The sequence below is a fragment of the Balearica regulorum genome, chromosome 2 (assembly GCF_011004875.1).
Source record: "Balearica regulorum gibbericeps isolate bBalReg1 chromosome 2, bBalReg1.pri, whole genome shotgun sequence".
NCBI classification, from domain to species: domain Eukaryota; kingdom Metazoa; phylum Chordata; class Aves; order Gruiformes; family Gruidae; genus Balearica; species Balearica regulorum.
Window position 1 is genome coordinate 13,410,545 of NC_046185.1, and position 18,540 is coordinate 13,429,084.

At 46.3% G+C, this 18,540-nt stretch overlaps 1 protein-coding gene across 7 annotated transcripts in view; it reads right to left on the minus strand.

Moving 5' to 3' along the window:
* Nucleotides 1-3,011: 3,011 nt before the first annotated feature.
* Nucleotides 3,012-18,540, minus strand: part of ZHX2 (zinc fingers and homeoboxes 2) — an 80,202-nt gene continuing 64,673 nt past the window's right edge. For 6 of the 7 annotated variants that reach the window (XM_075743408.1, XM_075743406.1, XM_075743407.1 and 3 more), the window contains 2 exons: nt 9,596-12,286; nt 3,012-4,281 (listed from right to left, as the gene is read on the minus strand). In XM_075743408.1, coding sequence (XP_075599523.1) covers nt 9,600-12,098 — 2,499 coding nt within the window. In that variant the 5' untranslated portion in view covers nt 12,099-12,286 and the 3' untranslated portion in view covers nt 3,012-4,281; nt 9,596-9,599. Of the gene's footprint in view, nt 4,282-9,595; nt 12,287-12,969; nt 13,041-18,540 lie in introns of all 7 variants that reach the window. The other variant, XM_075743403.1, reaches the window with a different exon arrangement.

Genomic DNA, 18,540 nt, shown 5'->3' on the forward strand with positions numbered 1-18,540 from the left:
AGTTACCGATCACATGAGTACAGAAGTCCTCCCTTTCACTGATCTAAATGATCTCAGGTATCTCTTTTTCTTCAAGAGATAATTAAAAAATTTCCTTTCCATCACTGATGTGCTCTTTCCTTGCTACCAGAATGCCAGGTGGATTTCCTACAATATTGCCTTACATGCTTTCATAAGTAATTTTTTTCCCCCTCTCATGTTTGTTAGCTAGTAAGATTTCAGGATCTGTCTTTTTGCTACCTAACAATATCTGAGGGTTACAGAGCGTTGATAGGAACAGTTTCAGTGGTTACCTTTCTGCTAATGGCGAATATAGTGCATACGTATTACTTATCCTGGTTGCCGTTTTTACCTGTGTATTTCTCTAGATTTTAAATTATTGCCACATAATTATCATTATGCTTGTAATCACTCAGATTTCTTGCATCACCCTGCACTTCTCTCCCCCAGCCTGTGATGGATGGTCCACATGGTGCTGGGACATCCTTTCTTCTGAGAGCAAGTCTCGCATCTCCTGGGCTTCACCTGGCAGCTACAGACTCCCTGCACCACTCACTGGCTGGCTTTCAAAGCCATGCATTACACGAAATTCCCAAAGGTCAACGTCAGAGATTTGAGGTTAGAAGTGGTGCCACTGCAGTGATGTGGTTGAAAAACAAAAAGGTTTTGGTTTTTTTTTTTTTTTTAAAAAAAAGATTTGTGAAAAATGACTCATTTAGCAGAGAAGCTCATGTATGCTGAAGTTTCTGCCCCAAAACTTCCCAAGGCCAGGTTGGATGGGACTTTGAGCAACCTGAGCTCGTGAAAGATGTCCCTGCCCATGGCAGTGAGGTTGGATGAGATGATCTCTGAAGGTTCCTTCCGACCCAAACCATGCTGTGATGCTGTTATTCCATGCGCTCATGTTCTCCTATCATGATCACATTTAATAACACTTTTGTCTGACCTGTCCTAAACTGTAATTGTGTTAGGACACGTGGAGTCCTCAGACCTCTGACAGCAGTAAGGAGCCAACGGCAGCTCCTTTACTGAGGAGCACCCTTCCTAGCATCTTATGGACCAGGCAGGAGCAGTAATGTCTGTATATAATGAAAACCCATCCTCTTGTCAGCATACAAGCAGACTAAATTAAGAAAGTAGAGGCCATCTAATTCAAGTCATTCCTGGCTTCTAAGTGATGGATTTTTCTACAAGCCACATTAAAAAAAGTGTTGCACAAGTGCAAAAAAAATCAGGGTGGGTTCTGGGTTTTTTTTTTTTTGGGGGGGGGGTGTTTTTGTGTTAATCAGATTTCTTCTGATTAGAACATTTCAAGAGACTTAGGTTAAAACACATTGTGAAAGATGTCAATCAAAACCTGAGCACCAGGGACTGCTGGTCCTGGGGGACCCTGCCCAGGAAAGCCTGTCCCGAGCCACCGCCGTGGTGCAAATGCCAGGCTCCTGCAAGCAGGGAGGCAGGGCTGTCCGTGAGGAAACGTGGTGTCAGCCGCCTATTTTCATCCATGTGCAACGAAACCCCACAGCCAAGGCCGTCCCCAATGGCCGCCGCATACAAACAATGTCCCGATTGTGCCTCGCCGCTTGGACTCTCCTAGAAACGCAGCCACCGCGTCGGTATTAATTAAAAACAAAGTCTGCTTGCAATGCCCGGTTTGTAAACTCGTTCCGGCAGCCACAGTGAAGCAATCTTTGTGGAGACCTGGGTTGCTTTAAGGGAAAAGAAACCAAAAAGGGGCCACCGGATCGGCTTTCCCTGATGAAACCCGGCGTCTGGAGGTTTGGTATCACACCGCAACCTGCCTGCACAAACCTACGGTGCTGCTGCTCTGCCGACGCCAGCCAAGGCTGTGCCGGTCTTTCGCAAAAGCCCATTTGTTTGCTGCGGGAGAGCTTCAGCTCTATTATCTGTGCGATGACAGACTCCAGGGCCGCTGCTATTATTTTATTTGAATTGCAGAGATCTTAAAGAGCCCCAGTCCTGGGCCCTAATCCCACCGTGTCTGGGGCCGTACAAACACAGAAAAACCAGGTGGGTCCTGTTCTTCCTAAACCTCCCGCTGAGCTCCCTGGGAGCGCTGCTGGTTAAGCAAAGTAGGTCAGCGCTCCAGACACGCAGACGTATGCGCACATCAGACAAGAGAGATGCAAACTGGAATATTAAGCTGCCAAGTGGCTGTTAAAAACTGTGCACAAGGGCAATTAAAATATTAGCATCCTTTCATGTAAGCAAAGCAGACAAAAGTGGCAATTAGTTTCAGTTACAACTTTGGAGTCCTGGAGGAGCATCCTCAGAGGCATTTTCTTTTTGGCCACCTGACACTCACATCCATCGATCTCACAAACGAAGTGAGGGGTGCGGATGTGACTACGCAGGCAAGTCACACTGTGCCCTGCACGCAGGAGCACGATGCACAGCACCAAGTGTTGTGCTCGGCCGCAGAACTCGTCCGTGTACTCGTACCAGGCTGCCTTTACCTGCTGAGGAGCTGAAGTTGCTTCCCCACCTCTTGCACGCAAACGCGGTGAGCGCAAACGCTGCCCCATCCAGTTACTTCTCTTTGGTACCAAGCAGGCAACTTCATTGCAAGCAAAGTCACCGAGCACTTGCCATCACACACTGCAAACCTCCCTCAACACTTAAATGTTGTGTTGATGATTAATAAAAATAAGTCCGTATGAGTGAGGCAGAGGGACAGTTTCTTTCTTTCTTCTCTTCATTCATTCAGGTTGCAATTGCAACCCAAATAAAGGTGCCCCCCCCAATCCTCACTCCCAGGCGCTATCTGAACCCCTCATGCGGGAAAGAGCTGCGTAAAACTGGGGAAATAAACATCAGTAGTTCACCCAGTTCACTTTAATCTGGTTAGCGTTTGCCAAGCCGATTACTGCAAAACCAGCTAAAACTCTAATTGCAGCTCTAAAGATGCTGAGCTCTTGCGCACCAAGGAGAGCTGGTGGGGGCCGAGTGTGGGTTTTAAATGGAAATAAATAAATGAGACAAGAAAAAGGTTACCAAAATGTTTAGCCTTTGTTTTATTGAGTTACAACAAATGAGCAACAAGTTAGAAAAGTTGGATTTATTCAAACTCCCAAGCATCGTATTTGTGCAGCATACGGAAAGGTGGATAAGTTTTCCGAACCCAGCTCGCCAGAGGAACGCACTGGACGGCTCTCGCACCCACTCGACTGCGCACCCACACTCCTGCTCTCCCCCCTCCTCCTCCTCACACGTGCAGGGCCAGACACCCCCACAAAAATCCAAATTAGCAGTATTTGAAAAAAGTGCACTCGGGAACCTAAGAATCTAAAAATTTAGTGGCAAGGATTAGTCAGAAATTTCTGTTGTGCGCTACAACATCTAAAGCTGGAAGGCAGACTGTTGGTTACAGTGTCCATCGTTGTACCAGCTGAAGAAACACAAACGAGTTTGGATTATGAAGCATCTTAATTTCCTTGCTCCAACCCCTCTGGGGGTTGTACTGCATGTTTAAACAAAAAGTGCTAAAAAAAAACCAAAAACCAAGCAACAAAAAAAGGCATTCTAGCCAAATCTTCAAATACCCACAGCTGGGGCTGGCTTGTGAAAAGTGAAGTACAAGAGCAGAGAAGACTTGCCTTGTAGGAGCACGGAAAAGCAGAGATTTAAATATTTCAACCGGTAGCAGGTGGCCATAAAACAAAACAAAAAAGTCAAAACAACAAGAAAAAAACCAAACCCCAGCCACTCCAGAACAACCCTCCCCAGCCCCGTAACGCATTTAAGTGGGCTGAAATGTAAACCAAGGTGGGGAGCTGGGCTCAGATGTTGATCTGCAAAAGATTGCAACTGTCTTAAAATGCTCCAGGGAAAAAAAAAAATCTCCTCTTCCTCGCCCACGAAAGACACTGCCCTCCCCCAAATTTTGCAATGGCATTATATGCAAGAATAACTTGCACCTATTAAAAAGTTAACAAAATTTCCACGTTGTACAAATCTGTTCCACTAGAGGAAGAGGCTGGGCAGGTAAGTGGGTGGGAGAGAAGCTAAGGAGAAACCTATGTACAAGGACCCTTCTTTCTTTCTTTCTTTTCTTTTTTAATGCAGTAGTAGGACTTTGGCACTATAAACGATTCCATGATGATGCTCCATGAGAGTATTTCTCACTGTGCCTCCGCAAGCGCGGTTTGAGACTTGGAGTCGCAACACGCTATCTCACCCCAGGCAGGAAAATAGAGTTTTCTTCTATTTTCAGGCAGCATTTCCCCTTCAATGTCAGGACAGTGCAGCTGAGGAGTACCCCTGCAAAAATTATAAAAGCAGCGTATTATTTTTGAAGGTGCTATGAACAACAATTTGTCAACTAACACAGAGTCCAGTTTACAACCCTGCACATGCAGTAATGCTGTATTTTGTATTAAGTGTACCCTGAAGCCTACCCCTATCACAGCCTGATGCTGCACTAGGGTACCACATTTTGTTATATATAACACCCAGCTAATAACCCCCTATAGATTTCTAACAGGGACATACAGCCCAGCCTCGACTCACTACTATACACCTCGGGCAGATCCTCACACCGGCTCAAAGACGATGTGCACATGGGTTGGGGCAGCTACTTTGTGACCACAGGACAGATGGTGCTAAAGGCAAGACTTCAGGTCTGTCTTCCCCTGCAAATCCTCTCATTACTTTTTGGTTTTTTTTGGTGATTTTAGGAAATAATTATACAAACTGCAAGACAATGGAAAAAATTGCATGTGCCTGTGCTCTGCAGAGCAGCTCCTTGGCTCCGCTATGACTCCTCCACCTACGTAAAGGCTGCACCACGGACCAGAGATTAAAAAATAACGCAAAAAAACCCCCAACCTTCAAAAGCTCACCCGCCTACACGTATCCCCAGTTCCCAGCACAGAGCAAGGGCTTTACAACATGGATTATGTTCAGCATGTTTTTCCCCATTCGGTGTAAATGTGCAAGAAGTGCAAGCACCCACTCAGGCTGGAACCGCATGCAGCAGCACGAGGCAGGTTTCCTGCACCATCCTCCTCACCCATCCTGCAGCAGGGCTTACCAAAACCTGAACTTAACCCGTTATTTCATACCCTTTGTGAACATTGCTACCAGGCCTGTTACTTCCCACAAAAGCGATGAGCTCTGTCTGGCATTTGCAACGCAGAAAGCAATGCAGTTGAGCCCAGGCAAAGGACACAGGTTTGCACCAACGCCAAAGGCAAAAGTCCTTCCCGTCCTTGTGACCTTTTCTCAAACAGCTCCCTGCTCCTCCTAACTCATTGGAAAATTTTAATTGCTGCACTGGGTTTTGTCTCCCGCTCTGAAGTCCTTCACTGCATTACAGCTTGGGTCTCTGACACGCCTCACTGCTTTCAGGGGAAATGGCAAGTCCTCTGGCCTTCAGCCTCACTCCCTGAAATGCTTTAGGAGGACCCAAGTTCTGCAAAAACCACACCGACTTCAGGATGGCACCCAACACCAGTAACGGGCACTATAGCTAGCTTTATGGATGAAACCCCAAACCACAAGAAAAATAAGAACTTGAACAGAAAGGGAGGGAAACCTCAGCACTGTACACTTTTACCAGTTTCGGACACGTTCGAGGAATGCACTGAGTCACCAGCAAACAAGTGATCTCAGCTCCCAGAGTGTTGCAAAAGAGGTTGGAGACACCAAGAGGACCCAGACCACCTCTGATGCCCAGTACAATGCATACAGCACAAGCAAGGGGTAATAACTTCCTTCAGACTTTTTTTTTTTTTTTCTCTGATGTGCAACTCCCAGACACGGTTTCCTTTCGGCACATCTCCACAGAGCAGTGGTCACAGCCATCAAGAGCCAGGGCATGCATCTTCCGGGGTGCCCACCTACCTTGATCCCACCGTGAGCCATGGACTTTGGTGCCTACAACTTGCAGGGTTTGGGCTTAAAATGGAGGTCATGAGACAACTCTAAAAAAGAAAGTTTACAGCAGAGTTGGTGGTGGCAGGGAAAAACTGTATGTTTCTGAGAAAAAAATAAAAGCTCTGGGCTGAGGAAATACTGATCTTGGGAAAACCCTGCAGGGAGACAACGCTGTGAAGAAAGCCAGCGGTAGCTGCCAACCACTCTGGCATGCTCTGGTCCCACTCTCATGCCTGAGCTGCAATTTGCTGTATTTAATTTAGGATCAGTTTCCGTTTGTCAGGCTTGCGCAAATGGGGACAACAGACCTAATTTTGCCCCGTGCTGTTGGGAAGCAGGAATATCTCTATTGATGGAAAGGGAGCTAAAGTGCCCTTGATAGAGCAGTTGGGCCTCATTACAAGAGGCTTCATTACGCAGCATCTGGAGCATTTTTAGTGCACCCTACAGCAGCCACTCAACATCTTGAAGGCCCCGGTACCCTACAGGGACAGGTCTCCCAGACTGATTGCTCAGGAAACCTGACTGCTCTGGGGAATAAATCCAATTTTGCCAAAAGCTTCAGATATGGACTTAGTAACAGAGCCTTTTCTTAGTCCGTGAATAATATTTCTGTGAATCCTGCTTTTGCAAAGGCCAGGTGCCCGTGCAACTCCCACTAGCTACAGCGGCAGCAGAATCCGGCAAACACGGATCAGTTTTGAAAACCTCAATTTTCTAAGGCATAAGGTCTGTCTGGGCTGTAACACAAATACTCCCTAATACTTTCAGAAACTCCTAAAGCTGCACACCAGAGCAGAGAGTGACTGAGATGATCTGGAAGAGCTCAGGTTTTATGGAAGCCACACACAAATTCAGCCAACAACATGAGTATGGAAATCGATCACTGAGAAACATTCACTTTAAACTACATACATCGAGCTGAGAAAACAGCAACACCTTGAATATCAAAGGAGCATGTTTCTGCTCAATGTAGGGTTCAGCAGTGGAAGTCAAGAGGAGAAGTCCCTTATCAGCTCTTCAGTCCATCTCTTATGTGCGGCTAGGGCAGTGACACACCCCTGGCTAAGGTACTGAGCAGTATGATGTCAGGAAAAAATCAGACTTTTATATGACAACAGGCAGAAACAAGCTCTCCATCAGGTCTTATGCAGTCTTTGCTTTTCAGTCATACCCTGGATGTCACCTAAGATAACGCCTTGTTAATTTAACACCAAAGATTTAGTTAAAAATTAAGATAGGCTTACACAAAGGTAAAAGTGAAAGCTTATCCTGAAGGAAAAAGGAGTCAGTAGCTGGGATTTTTCCACAGGTCCAATCAGTGTGGGGTAAAGTTTCCAGCTTTAGTGTCACAATGCCTGTGACAATGCCTTCATGCAGGCACTGGAGAGCAGACACTTGTGTTTCTGGGCTGAAACTTACAGAAAGAGAACAAAGGAAAATGAAAGAGAGAAAGACTTCGGGCTTTTGTGAAGTCCCCAGGCCAGCATGCTGAGAAGCAGGCAAACAACAGAGGACAAAATGGTTCTCTGATCTTCCTGCAGCAGAAGCCCTGCTCTAGTGCATCTCTTCTCAGTAGGTGTGTTTTACAGCCAGCCACCGGAAAGCTCCTCATCAAAAGGATAACCCAGCAAAAGTTTAACTGAGATCAAAGTTCTTATTAAAATTCTCCTCTGATAACACTTGAGTACCTCCGCAGCCCTAGAGCTTTACAGCCAGCACCTGGCCCAGGGCACCAAGGCAGGAGGTTCACCCCAACGTACCCTACACTGCTCACGTACAAAAATGCAAGCACCGAGCCTATGCTGCTGGAAGAGGGCTGCTGCAGAACTTGGTTTCATACTACAAGAGGTCTGTAAGAAATAACAGTTCCAGGCAACACCCCCTTCTCCTGCACTCCTCCCCATTCCCTCTCCTAGTCCCTGGTCTGCTCCCTCCCCTCAGTATGAACATTTATAGCTGGAAGGGAGAAATGATCTGGAATAACAACTGCAACACCCGCCCCCCCCCCCCCAAATCCCACAATGCATTTATTCATCACACATTTGATTTTAAAAGGCAGATCAGATCCCGGCTCTGCTTTCTTATGTGGCTGTACAATAGTGGCACCCCAGTGTGCCTCTGGCTGATGTTCCCATGTCCTTCCTCCTTTAGTCTCTGCCTTTTCCACAGAGGTAACACAACCTGCTCCTCACACCCCTAATTACCAACTTCTGCAAGCATACTGCAGGACAGTGCCTTGCATCGCAGTCTGGAGCTTTAAGATACTTTGTCATACAGATGCTGTGGTAACACTTCTGAAAAATAGCTGATACAATTTGTAGTTCAAAATAAAACCACTATAGGGTTTCTCTTTTCAACTCCGAGAAAACGTCCAAGAGACTTTTGGACAAGTGTTGCACAAAGAGAAGGTGGAGGGCTCTAGGCTAACCAGCAGGGCCTGCTAAGGAAAACTGCACCTCTGCACAACACACAGTGGTTCAAGTACTGCCATCTGCAATAGTAAAAGTCTCAGTGCAAGTGTAGAAGGACTTCTATTAGTCCTGGCTTTTGTATTTTATTTTTTAATATTTAAAAAAGAAATGCTGAAACATATTATCCCTGTTAGACACCAGAAAACTACTAACTCTTCCTAAAATAGGTGTTCTCTCACTGCAGTTGTTACTGCAGGGTGCTGAGCTTTCTGTGGGATAAATTATAGCTTAAGGAGACTCCAGTTTGGGAGAGACAGACTCGGTTATACTGAGCATGAAATGTTACAGGCTCCAGTGAACTCAATTCAACATGCAAGTCAAGAAATGCTGATGGTGCTTGCTCCAGATTTATACCTGTGCAACTGCGATCAAAACCAGGCTTCAGGTCTCCAAATAACACGTCCTTTCACATTGTGAAAGATTGTATAAAACCCCCTTAAAGAAAGGCCCTGCAGCTTGCTTTTAAGTTCAAGATCCTGTGAAGAAGAGCTGCTAAAACACCCACACAGCTTAGTCTGGGGCATTTCCTAAGCCTCTAGAGTGAGCAAGCAGAACAAAGCAAGGTTGGAGATAGTTCTCACTTGCAAGAGGAAGAGCACACATTTGCATGAAACACTTGAGTCCCCACAACTTTTTCTTTTTTTTTTTTTTTTTTTTTTTTTGCTTGCTGTTGTAAAAAAGAAGCATCTCTGTCCTGGGCCCTTCCCCCAGTAACCTTTTATTCTGAGCAGGGCAGGATGCTGCGAAGGAAGGTGCAAAAACAGGCACAGCCTCTATTCAGGGGAGATCAATGATCTGTTAGCAAGGGGGATATTAGCAACTAGTGGTGTTTACTATTTCTTTGCTTGGCTCAGCTAGTATGTTTTACATCAAGCATTGCAGAGGTTACACAGGTCGCTTAAAGGCAGAAACAGAAACTTTAAGGTTTAATTCACTTAATGCAAAAAAAAAAAAAGAAATAAAAATTAAAAAAAAAATCACCCTTATCCACGACTTGACCCACCAGGAGACAAGAAACAAGACAAACGGCACTAACCCTCCCCCACCATGCAGTTGCTTTAATTTACAAGCAGGATGGGTCTCCCTTTTGTTCAGACATCCAGCAGGCACAAGGATCCAGCAGGGATGGGCTCCAGGGATTTATACTGAAGATGGACTACAGGATGCTGGAAGCACACCCAGACAGAGGCAGGCTCAGAGAAACAGGGCACCATCAGCATTACCTGTCTATACGTGGGAATTGTCTCCAGATACACTTTCAGAGTCAAAGTCCGCCAGCTCTGCCTGGCCTTCGGGTGCCGTATGGCTCCAACTGTCCGTACAGTCTGATGCAGCGTCATCCTCGCCCACCGTCACCTCCACCCAGTTGACCTCGGCTGGCTCTTCGTTCTCCTCGCTGCCGTGGCCGTCATGGCTGTTGCACTCCAACCTGTCCGTACGCTCCGCTTGATTCCCCAACAAAGAGTCTTTCAGTGGTTCACAGTCTCTTTTTGCTCTCACCACTAGTTTCCCCCCATTTTCTTCATTCAGTTTTTTATGCTCCTGGTAATGCTGCCGAGACACCTCATTACCATTCTTTGGACTCTCAGTGTGTTTTGATCCCTTTTTCTGGCTTTGCTCATTATGACCATCAACAGCGTACTGCTGCTGGTACTGGTCAATCCATTTAAGCGACCCTGTTCTTAGTGAAGACCGGTTTTCTTTGAACCAGCGAACTATTTCAGTTCTTGTGAGCCCAGTCTGAGATGCTAACTGGTCATACTCCTGGGGTGATGGCCACTGGGTCCTTGCAAATGTGCTTTTCAGTAGATGAATCTGCTCTTGTGTTTTCTTAAATGTGGTGGAGGACCCAGATAAAGCACCAGGGAGCTGAGAGCTACTCAGCAGTTCTGCCTGGCTTATTGCACCATTGGGAGTTCCTTGTTCTTTAACTTTTCTGTATGATCCCATTGAGTCCAAGACAGCTTGCTCCATGCTGTCCCTTATCTTTCTCCGCTCAGAGAACCATGAATCTATCTCCCTCCTACTCAGCTTAGTCTCCACTCGAAGCCTGTCCAATTCTCCTTGAGTAGGAAAAGAGCATCTGAGGAAACTTTCTTCAAGGGCCCTAAGCTGCTCTTGGGTTTTCTCTTTGAATCTCTGGGGAGTAAAATCTGCGTATGGGTGAAATGAACGGCCATGTCGACCAGCTGAAGGTGCCATTTGATCTTTCCCTAAAGCATCACCAGGGATGTGCACAACACCCCTTTGACTTCTGTACCTGTGGTCACTGAACCACTTCTTGATCTCGCTCCTAGAGAGACCCGTTGCCTCTATCAGCCGGTAGACTTCTGCATCGTCGGGAAACTGGCTTGCCATGAAACTGGCCTTCAGCTCTGCTATCTGCTCCTTTGTCTTTTTTCGCTCACTGGCTGGCGTCAGTGGTACAGCAGTCATCTTGGCAGGAATCTCAGGCACCTGAACTACATGAGGACGCTTGGCCTCTGGGGCACTTGATAAGTTCTGTACCGTCCTCTTTTGCCCCTGGTTTGGGGCAACAGCAAGCGTAATTGGTGAGCAGGAAACAGTTGAACCATTTGACACAGGAGTCAAAACCAGACCGGTCTGGCCCAGTATCTGACAAGGCAAAGCTGTTTGGATGATGGGCTGTGGCATTTTTGCAGTCGTCAAAGGAGCTGGCAGGACAGTGATGGTCTGGGGAACTGCCTGGATAGTACCATTGAACATCTTCTTTCTTGCCTCCTCTACTTCTTCAGGAGACCAACTTATACCGTGCTTCAAACGTTGCGTAGCAAACCAGATTCGGATTTGTTCTTCTGGATGTTTTGATGCAGCTGTCAACCATGACAACTCTGCTTGCGTTGGGTAAGGAAACTTATTAAAGGAGTTGATCATGGTGGCATTAGTGTCCAGTGCAGAGTTGTATTTGGTACTGTTCAGAGGTACCGGGACTTTGGGGACAAGGTTAATATTTGGTGGCAGCTGTACAGAGGGCATAACATGGGCTAACACATCATGGAGAAGGTCTCCATTTATACAAGCAATAGCTTCAGTGGCTTCAGTTATGATGCGGGGAAGAGCGCCATCCACGTGATTTTCCGTAACTCCCTCTTCTGGCTTTTTGGGACCCTTCTTGGTTTCCCCTTTAGGCTTTCCCAGTTTCATCGCTGGCATTTTACTTGCACTAATTCCCCCATGAAGTGAATCATCACACTCCGCATTTTCTAGCCTACCGCTTGCAACAGTGACATCATTAACAGTGGTTTCAATGGACTGTTCTAGAACAGTCTGATTATTGCGTTTAATTAATTTCAGTTTAAAGTTAGTCTCTCCTGGGTGGTATTTTGTGTTGTGGTCAGATAAAGAATCATATTTTTTGGTTGTGAAGTTGCATTCAGCACAGACGTACAGGGGGTTCAGAATGACGTTTGGATGCTGAGTGTCAACATGCTCTGTAAATTCATTTAAGTTTTGTGTTGAGTAAGGGCAGTATTTACACTCATAACCACCCTGGGGTTTCTTAGACTGATTTTCAGCTGGGGGCTTTGCCTCAACCACTTCACAGTCTTTGACTGAGCTTTCTGAAGGCCAACTTTTTTGAGAGTCCTGCTGTGGTGTGCCAGCCCCCTTCTCTTTAGGGGCCTCTGTGCCCTCGGCGCCTTCCTGCTCCATGACTTCAGAAGTTCGGACCATACAGGGAGTCGTTGACTTTCTTTTGCTAGCCATGGCAGCTGCTGGCAGTGGCCTGTCGTCCCAAATGATGACTTTTTTTGACAGGGTGAGCAGTCAACTCACTAGATCTCACAAACAGCTCTAACCTTTCTTGATTATTTTACTCTGTTTTGTTTAATGAAGAATCTCCACGCTGGCTGTGACCATCAGCTCCACCAGTAGACCTGTCAGCTGCATGACACCTGTGAAAAAGCACACATCGTTAGGCACTGATCTATAAAACACAGATTTAGCAGAAGAGCCACAGCTCAAGATATGTGCATTTACAAGGCCATTTTGGACAACACTGAACTCTTCCTCCCACCATCATCAACCAAGAGTCAAAAATCTCCCCACAAAGAATAAAAGCAGTGGGTAATTCACAATGAAGTGTGCCACAGGAAAAAAATGGCTTTGAAACAAATAAGATGAACAGACAGGGGATTTTAATCTCCACTAGACTCAATGTGTTTAGCTGGAAAAGAAAGAAGATCCTACTATAAATACTGCACCTTTTTATAGAAGCTGCAGTTTCTAATAATTATTATTTTGAAGTCTGCAGATTTGAAATTGAGTGTGATTTATATTAAACTTAATTACTTCCCACTGTCACTTACCTTGTAAATATGTCTACTAAATGATTGTGGTTACTAATGATGGGTAATTTCTAAATAAAGCTATAGGGCCTGCCTTGGTTGTAAAAGTAAAGGCAGAAAGAAGAGTTAATGCAAATCAACACTTTCAAAGTGGGTGGGTTCAAAGAAACTGCAGCAGATCTATGGAGGCCTATAAAGTCTTTTCTGGAACAAAAATTTCCTTAAAACACCACTTTTTACTCAATATTGACAGACGTAGCTAGCAAAGGTCACAGAAGCCCTTTAGATACCTTTTAAACAGGTTCCCTTCCTGTGACCCTGTTCATATTCTCATCAAGCCCTGATTTGTGCACTTCACTCCCTACAGAATTAAAAAAATAAATAAATCCATTTTTAAGCATGATTCTTATGTCAAAGTGATTTTGAAAGCTCCCAAATGCAAGAATTGTGTAAAACATATTTTTAAAAGGATCTGATGTCAACATCAGTCAGAACAACCACAAAGAAAAACTACACCAGCTGCTTTAGTATCTACCTGTGCTCATCAGGAGTGAGTGGAAGGAAGGAGGGGAATTTAGTTGTCAAAACAGTTTCATTAATTGAAAGGAAAAAAAAAAGTCACACTTTCCTATTTGACAAGATGCTTTTTCTCACTAATTCTTGACTCCAATTTGCTATTCTTCCTGATCAGATGGGCTCTGCACTCATAGCACTTCCAGTCCTGACTGAAAACTCATCTTTTATAATCGAGGAGTCCTTGGGATGGGGTGGTGGAGGCACTGGGGTTTGCAAACCAGAGCAGGATGGAAAGTAGAGATTTGCAGAGTGGGTGAGACCTGCATTGATTTTTGTAGAAGTGTATTAAATGGGGAACTTAAAGATGTGCCGGCCCATGCCAGGGGGGATGGACTGGATGATCCCACACATTTGCTCCTATTTGGTGAAGCACTAGAGCATCTGGCTGAATTTCAAGGGTGCCTTTAAGCTCCCAGTGCATCCCTGGGAAATAGAGCATCGCTGCTCAGCTCTGTGAAAGAGGAACAGGGCTGCCCACAGGCTTACGTCTCTGCCTCGGTCAGGATGACACAGTGCCATTTCCCTCTAACCTGTGATCACCAACATTGTCATCACCATTCCGCAAAGCATTACCACCTCAGAGCCAATATTGCCTCTTCTGCTTCTTTTTTTCCTTCTCCCTTTTAATAATAAACAAGCAGATGAGCAGTGGAAGAAATGATGCCTGGTTTTCTACAGATTTGTGCTGACTAGCCTTTAAACTGGATTACACCGAATATTTTCTATTATTTCCACATATTCCTTCAAAATTCCCTTCTACTTCCCCTCAGAATCATCCTCCTGCAGAGTACTTTGGCTATGATTGGTGGCTTGCTACATCCCACTGCAGATAGGATCAGAAGTTAGAGTCAAACACGCCACTGTCCAAATGCCCATCTTCCTAGCCACTCATTTTTAATGATACTTACAGAATTACCTTTGAATCACAGAACCATAGAACGGTAGGGTAGGAAGTGACCTCTACAGATCATCTAGGCCAACACCCCTGCTTTAGCAGGATCAGCTAGAGCAGGTTGCACAGGATCATGTCCAGGTGGGTTTTGGGTATCTCCAGAGGACACTCCACAACCTCTCTGGCAAGCCTATTCCAGCACTCTGTCATCCTCAAAGTGAAGAAGTTGTTCCTCATGTTCAGATGGAAGCCCCTTCCCTTGTACCCAATTTGGCTGAAACAGGTCAAAAGGTGAGAGAAGGGATCAGAATGGGCTCTGTAAGCCTGGCTGCTGCTGGAAACAGGGTGAAGCTGATTGGGTCACCTCACTCTGCCCTGCAGATCCCACTGTGCTCATGACATTGACTTTCATAGACGAGAAAAGGGAGGCAGCAAGGCAGTGCCCTGGGACAGGGTGGTGGAGATGAGGATGGAGCCATGGCTCCTGGGATGCTCCTCCACGGCTTGCTCTCCCTCCCAGGCCACACAGCTGCACTTAACAGTCTGCTCCTTTTCTGATGTATGACCTTCTGCAAAATTCATGCAGCAACATCAGCAAAAGGAAGAAAAATCAAAAGACATCAAAGACAGAGCAAGGCTTATCTATATTTCACTGAATATCCCCCCCCCAAAAAAAGGGAGAAAGAGCTAAGAACAAAAAAAATAAAGGAATAGGATAGAAGAAAAAAGTGGATAACAAGAAACATCTAGGTTACAACTTTGAATCAATCAAAGGTTTCTTAGAAGTCAGACTAAACATTTTGAATTCCTCAGTCTCTGGAAGCTCAGTGAGCTCTCTGCTGCATTGAGTTGCTGCACTGAGCTCCCACCTCTCATGAGGACATGAGGATCAGGCACAACCGAAGATGCTCCAATAGGGAGGACGGGCCAAGGTCCCCCTGCTACAGTTTTACAAGAAAATTGTACAGATTGTTGCTTCTTTTCCATCTTCTATTCCACAGAGTGGTTTTCTGCATGTCTAATTACTGGTTTGCTAACTCTACACTTCAAATAGTTTTTCTGCCACATGAGAATCACTACCCACCACAGAAATCAAGCCCAAGTCAAATGCTTCTTTTTGGAGGTCAGTAACAAAACCAAAGGAGTTGCAATCCAAACTGCAGTTTGGGGGGCTCATGACCAGCCAGGGACCCTCTTTGTCCCTTCAACCTGCATCCTGAAAGAGGGGGATCAAATGAGGCCCAACACCTGCATGAGCAAGGAGAGTTTACTGGGACCTCCAAGCCATGGCCCATCCAGGATCTCATTAAGGATGTCATTTGGGATAAATCAATACACAGCTGCTAAGGAGGATGGATGCCCCCGTGGCACATCTTCAGGAGCTACATCACATGTGTTTGCAGGGCCTGCCATGTCTCATCCGAGGACGTCAGAGAGAGCACCAGGAACATCTCAGAGCTTTCAAACATGAGCTGCTTGCCGGAACAAAGCCCCAGCAGACAGCTTTAAATACATGGTGTTGCTCCTGACAAAGCTGCTAAATGATGCTGCTTCAGCTCCTCCAATTTGGGAGCAAGGTGGCTGTCCTGGGCCATTGCCCTGCTGGAGCTCAGCGGGCAGGGGAAAATGCAAGCCTGACCCCACAAACCTCTGGATTTCACCTGCAGATGGCTGTTCCTCCAGATAGCGACACCTACCAAAATTGGAGGTTCCTAGAATGTGTTGATGATCACTTCCTTTTCCAAGTGGTAGAGGAGCCAACAAGGAGAGGTACCATGCTGGACCTTGTTCTCTCCAACAAGGAGGGGTTGGTAGGGGATGTGAAGCTCAAGGGCAGCCTTGACTGCAGTGACCATGAAATGGTGGAGTTCAAGATCTTGAGGGCAGCGAGGAGGGGGCACAGCAAGCTCACTACCCTGGACTTCAGGAGAGCAGACTTTGGCCTCTTCAGGGACCTGCTAGGTAGAGTACCATGGGACAAAGCCTTGGAGGGAAGATGTGCCCAAGACAGCTGCTTAGTATTCCAGGATCACCTCCTCCAAGCTGAGGAGTGATGCATCCCAACAAAGAGGAAATCAGGCAAAAACGCCAGGAGGCCTGCATGGATGAACAAGGAGATCCTGGGCAAACTCCAACACAAAAAGGGAGCCTACAGATGATGGAAGCAAGGGCAGGTAGCCTGGGAAGAATATAGAGAAACTGTCTGAGCAGCCAGGGAGCAGGTTAGGAAAGCCAAAGCCCTGATAGAATTAAATCTGGCCAGGGATGTCAAGGGCAACAAGAAAAGCTTCTGTAGGTATGTCAGTCATAAAAGGAAGACTAGAGAAAATATGGGCACTTGACACTGTCCCACACGACAACCTTGTTTCTAGATTGGAGAGACATGGATCTGACAGATGGACCACTCGGTGGATAAGGAATTGGCTGGATGGTCACACTCAAAGACTTGCAGTCAATGGCTCAATGTCCAAGTGGAGAACAGTGGTGAGTGGCATTCCTCAGGGGTCAGTATTGGGGCTGGCACTGTTCAATATTTTTGTCAGCAACAGGGACAGCGGGATAGAGTGCACCCTCGGCAAGTTTGCTGACTTGCACCAAGCTGTGGGGTGTGGTTGACACTCTAGAGGGAAGGGATGTCATCCTGAGGGACCTCGACAGGTTTGAGAGGTGGGTCCATGTGAACCTCATGAAGTTCAACAAGGTCCAGTGCAAGGTCCTGCACACGGGTCAGGGCAGAAAATGGATTGAGAGCAGCCCTGAAGAGAAAGACTTGAGGGTGTTGGTTAATGAAAAGCTCAACATGACCCAGCAGTGTGTGCTTGCAGCCCAGAAAGCCAACCATATCCTGGGCTGCATCAAAAGAAGTGTGACCAGCAGGTTGAGGGAGGTGATTCTGCCCCTCTACTCCGCTCTCACGAGACCTCACCTGCAGTACTGCATCCAGCTATGGGGTCCCCAGCACAAGACAGACATGGACCTGTTGGAGCAAGTCCAGAGAAGAGTCATGAAGATTATCAGAAAGATAGGGCACCTCTCCTGTGAACACAGGCTGAGAGAGTTGAGGTTGTTCAGCCTGGAGAAGAGAAGGCTCTGGGGAGACCTTAGAGCAGCCTTCCAGTACCTAAAGGGAGCCTGCAAGAAAGCTGGAGAGGGACTGTTTAAAAGGGCATGGAGTGATAGGACAAGGTGTGATGGCCTTACGCTGTAAGAGAGCAAATTTAGATCAGATATTAGGAAGAAATTCTTTGCTACGATGGTGGTGAGGTGCTGGAACAGGTTTCCCAGAGAAGCTGTGGATGCCCCATCCCTGGCAGTGTTGAAGGCCAGGCTGGATAGGGCTTTGGGCAACATGGTCTAGTGGAGGATGTCCCTACCCATGGCAGGAGGGTTGGAGCTAGATGATCTTTAAGGTCCCTTCCAACCCAAAACATTCTAGGATTCTATGAATTTATGATTAACCAGTGCATCATGATGGAAACCCAAGCAACACTTCATCAACCAAACTATGTCCACAGCACGTACATCTCTTCAAGGAAGAAAATTCACATCCAGTGCCCGATGAACAGGGGTGCACCAGGGACAGGACAACCTCTGTCCCTAAAGCCCACCTGATTCACACTTTGTGTTTCAGTGCAGATGGGACCCCGAATAACTGACCTCCCTATCAGGCTGCTGCCATGGTGAGGTGAGCATAGGAAGCGAGGTGCAGGGCTGCTGCTGGCAGCTGCCTCGTGAGCAGTCCCTGGACACATGGAGGGAAAGCAACCCTCACCCCTTCAGCTCACTTGCTACATTCCCTGCTTGTCTTGCCATGCTGCAGGAGGTAGGAAAAAAAAAAATAATCAAAACCCAAAACCACCTAATGCTTAATATTTTTTTTTTTTAAATGAGCAAACGCAAAGCTGCAAAAGGCAACCAGGTGAAAAACAAAAGCACTTGGCTCTGAGCAGACAGCTGCCATCACAAACAAGGTCCAAACCACAGAGAACTTTTGTGCAGAAACAAGAGTTTTCGATTTGCTTGCTTTGATGGGAACATACAGGTCAGAAGCAACACGTTCTTTTAAACCTGTCTCCCCAAAAGTGCATCACAGCAGCTATGAGTGAGGCCCTTGTCTGGTTTTATTTTCTGAAATTTGTTTAATTAATGAAATAATCCAGCCACAGCCTCTGATCTTTCAAACCCCTGTTAAAATGGTTTCAAAACATCCGATGTGAAAACAAAGTGGGACCTAATTTGGCAGCTCTGTGCATGACTGAGGAAGTGCTACATTTCCTACCTGGTCACCTGGCTCCAGACGGGGGAAACTGCAGGGAAGTGTACAGGGAAAGTAAACCATGCTTTTAGGCCTGGCTGACACTGGAAAACGTTTGCCTGTGTAGCAATGCCACCT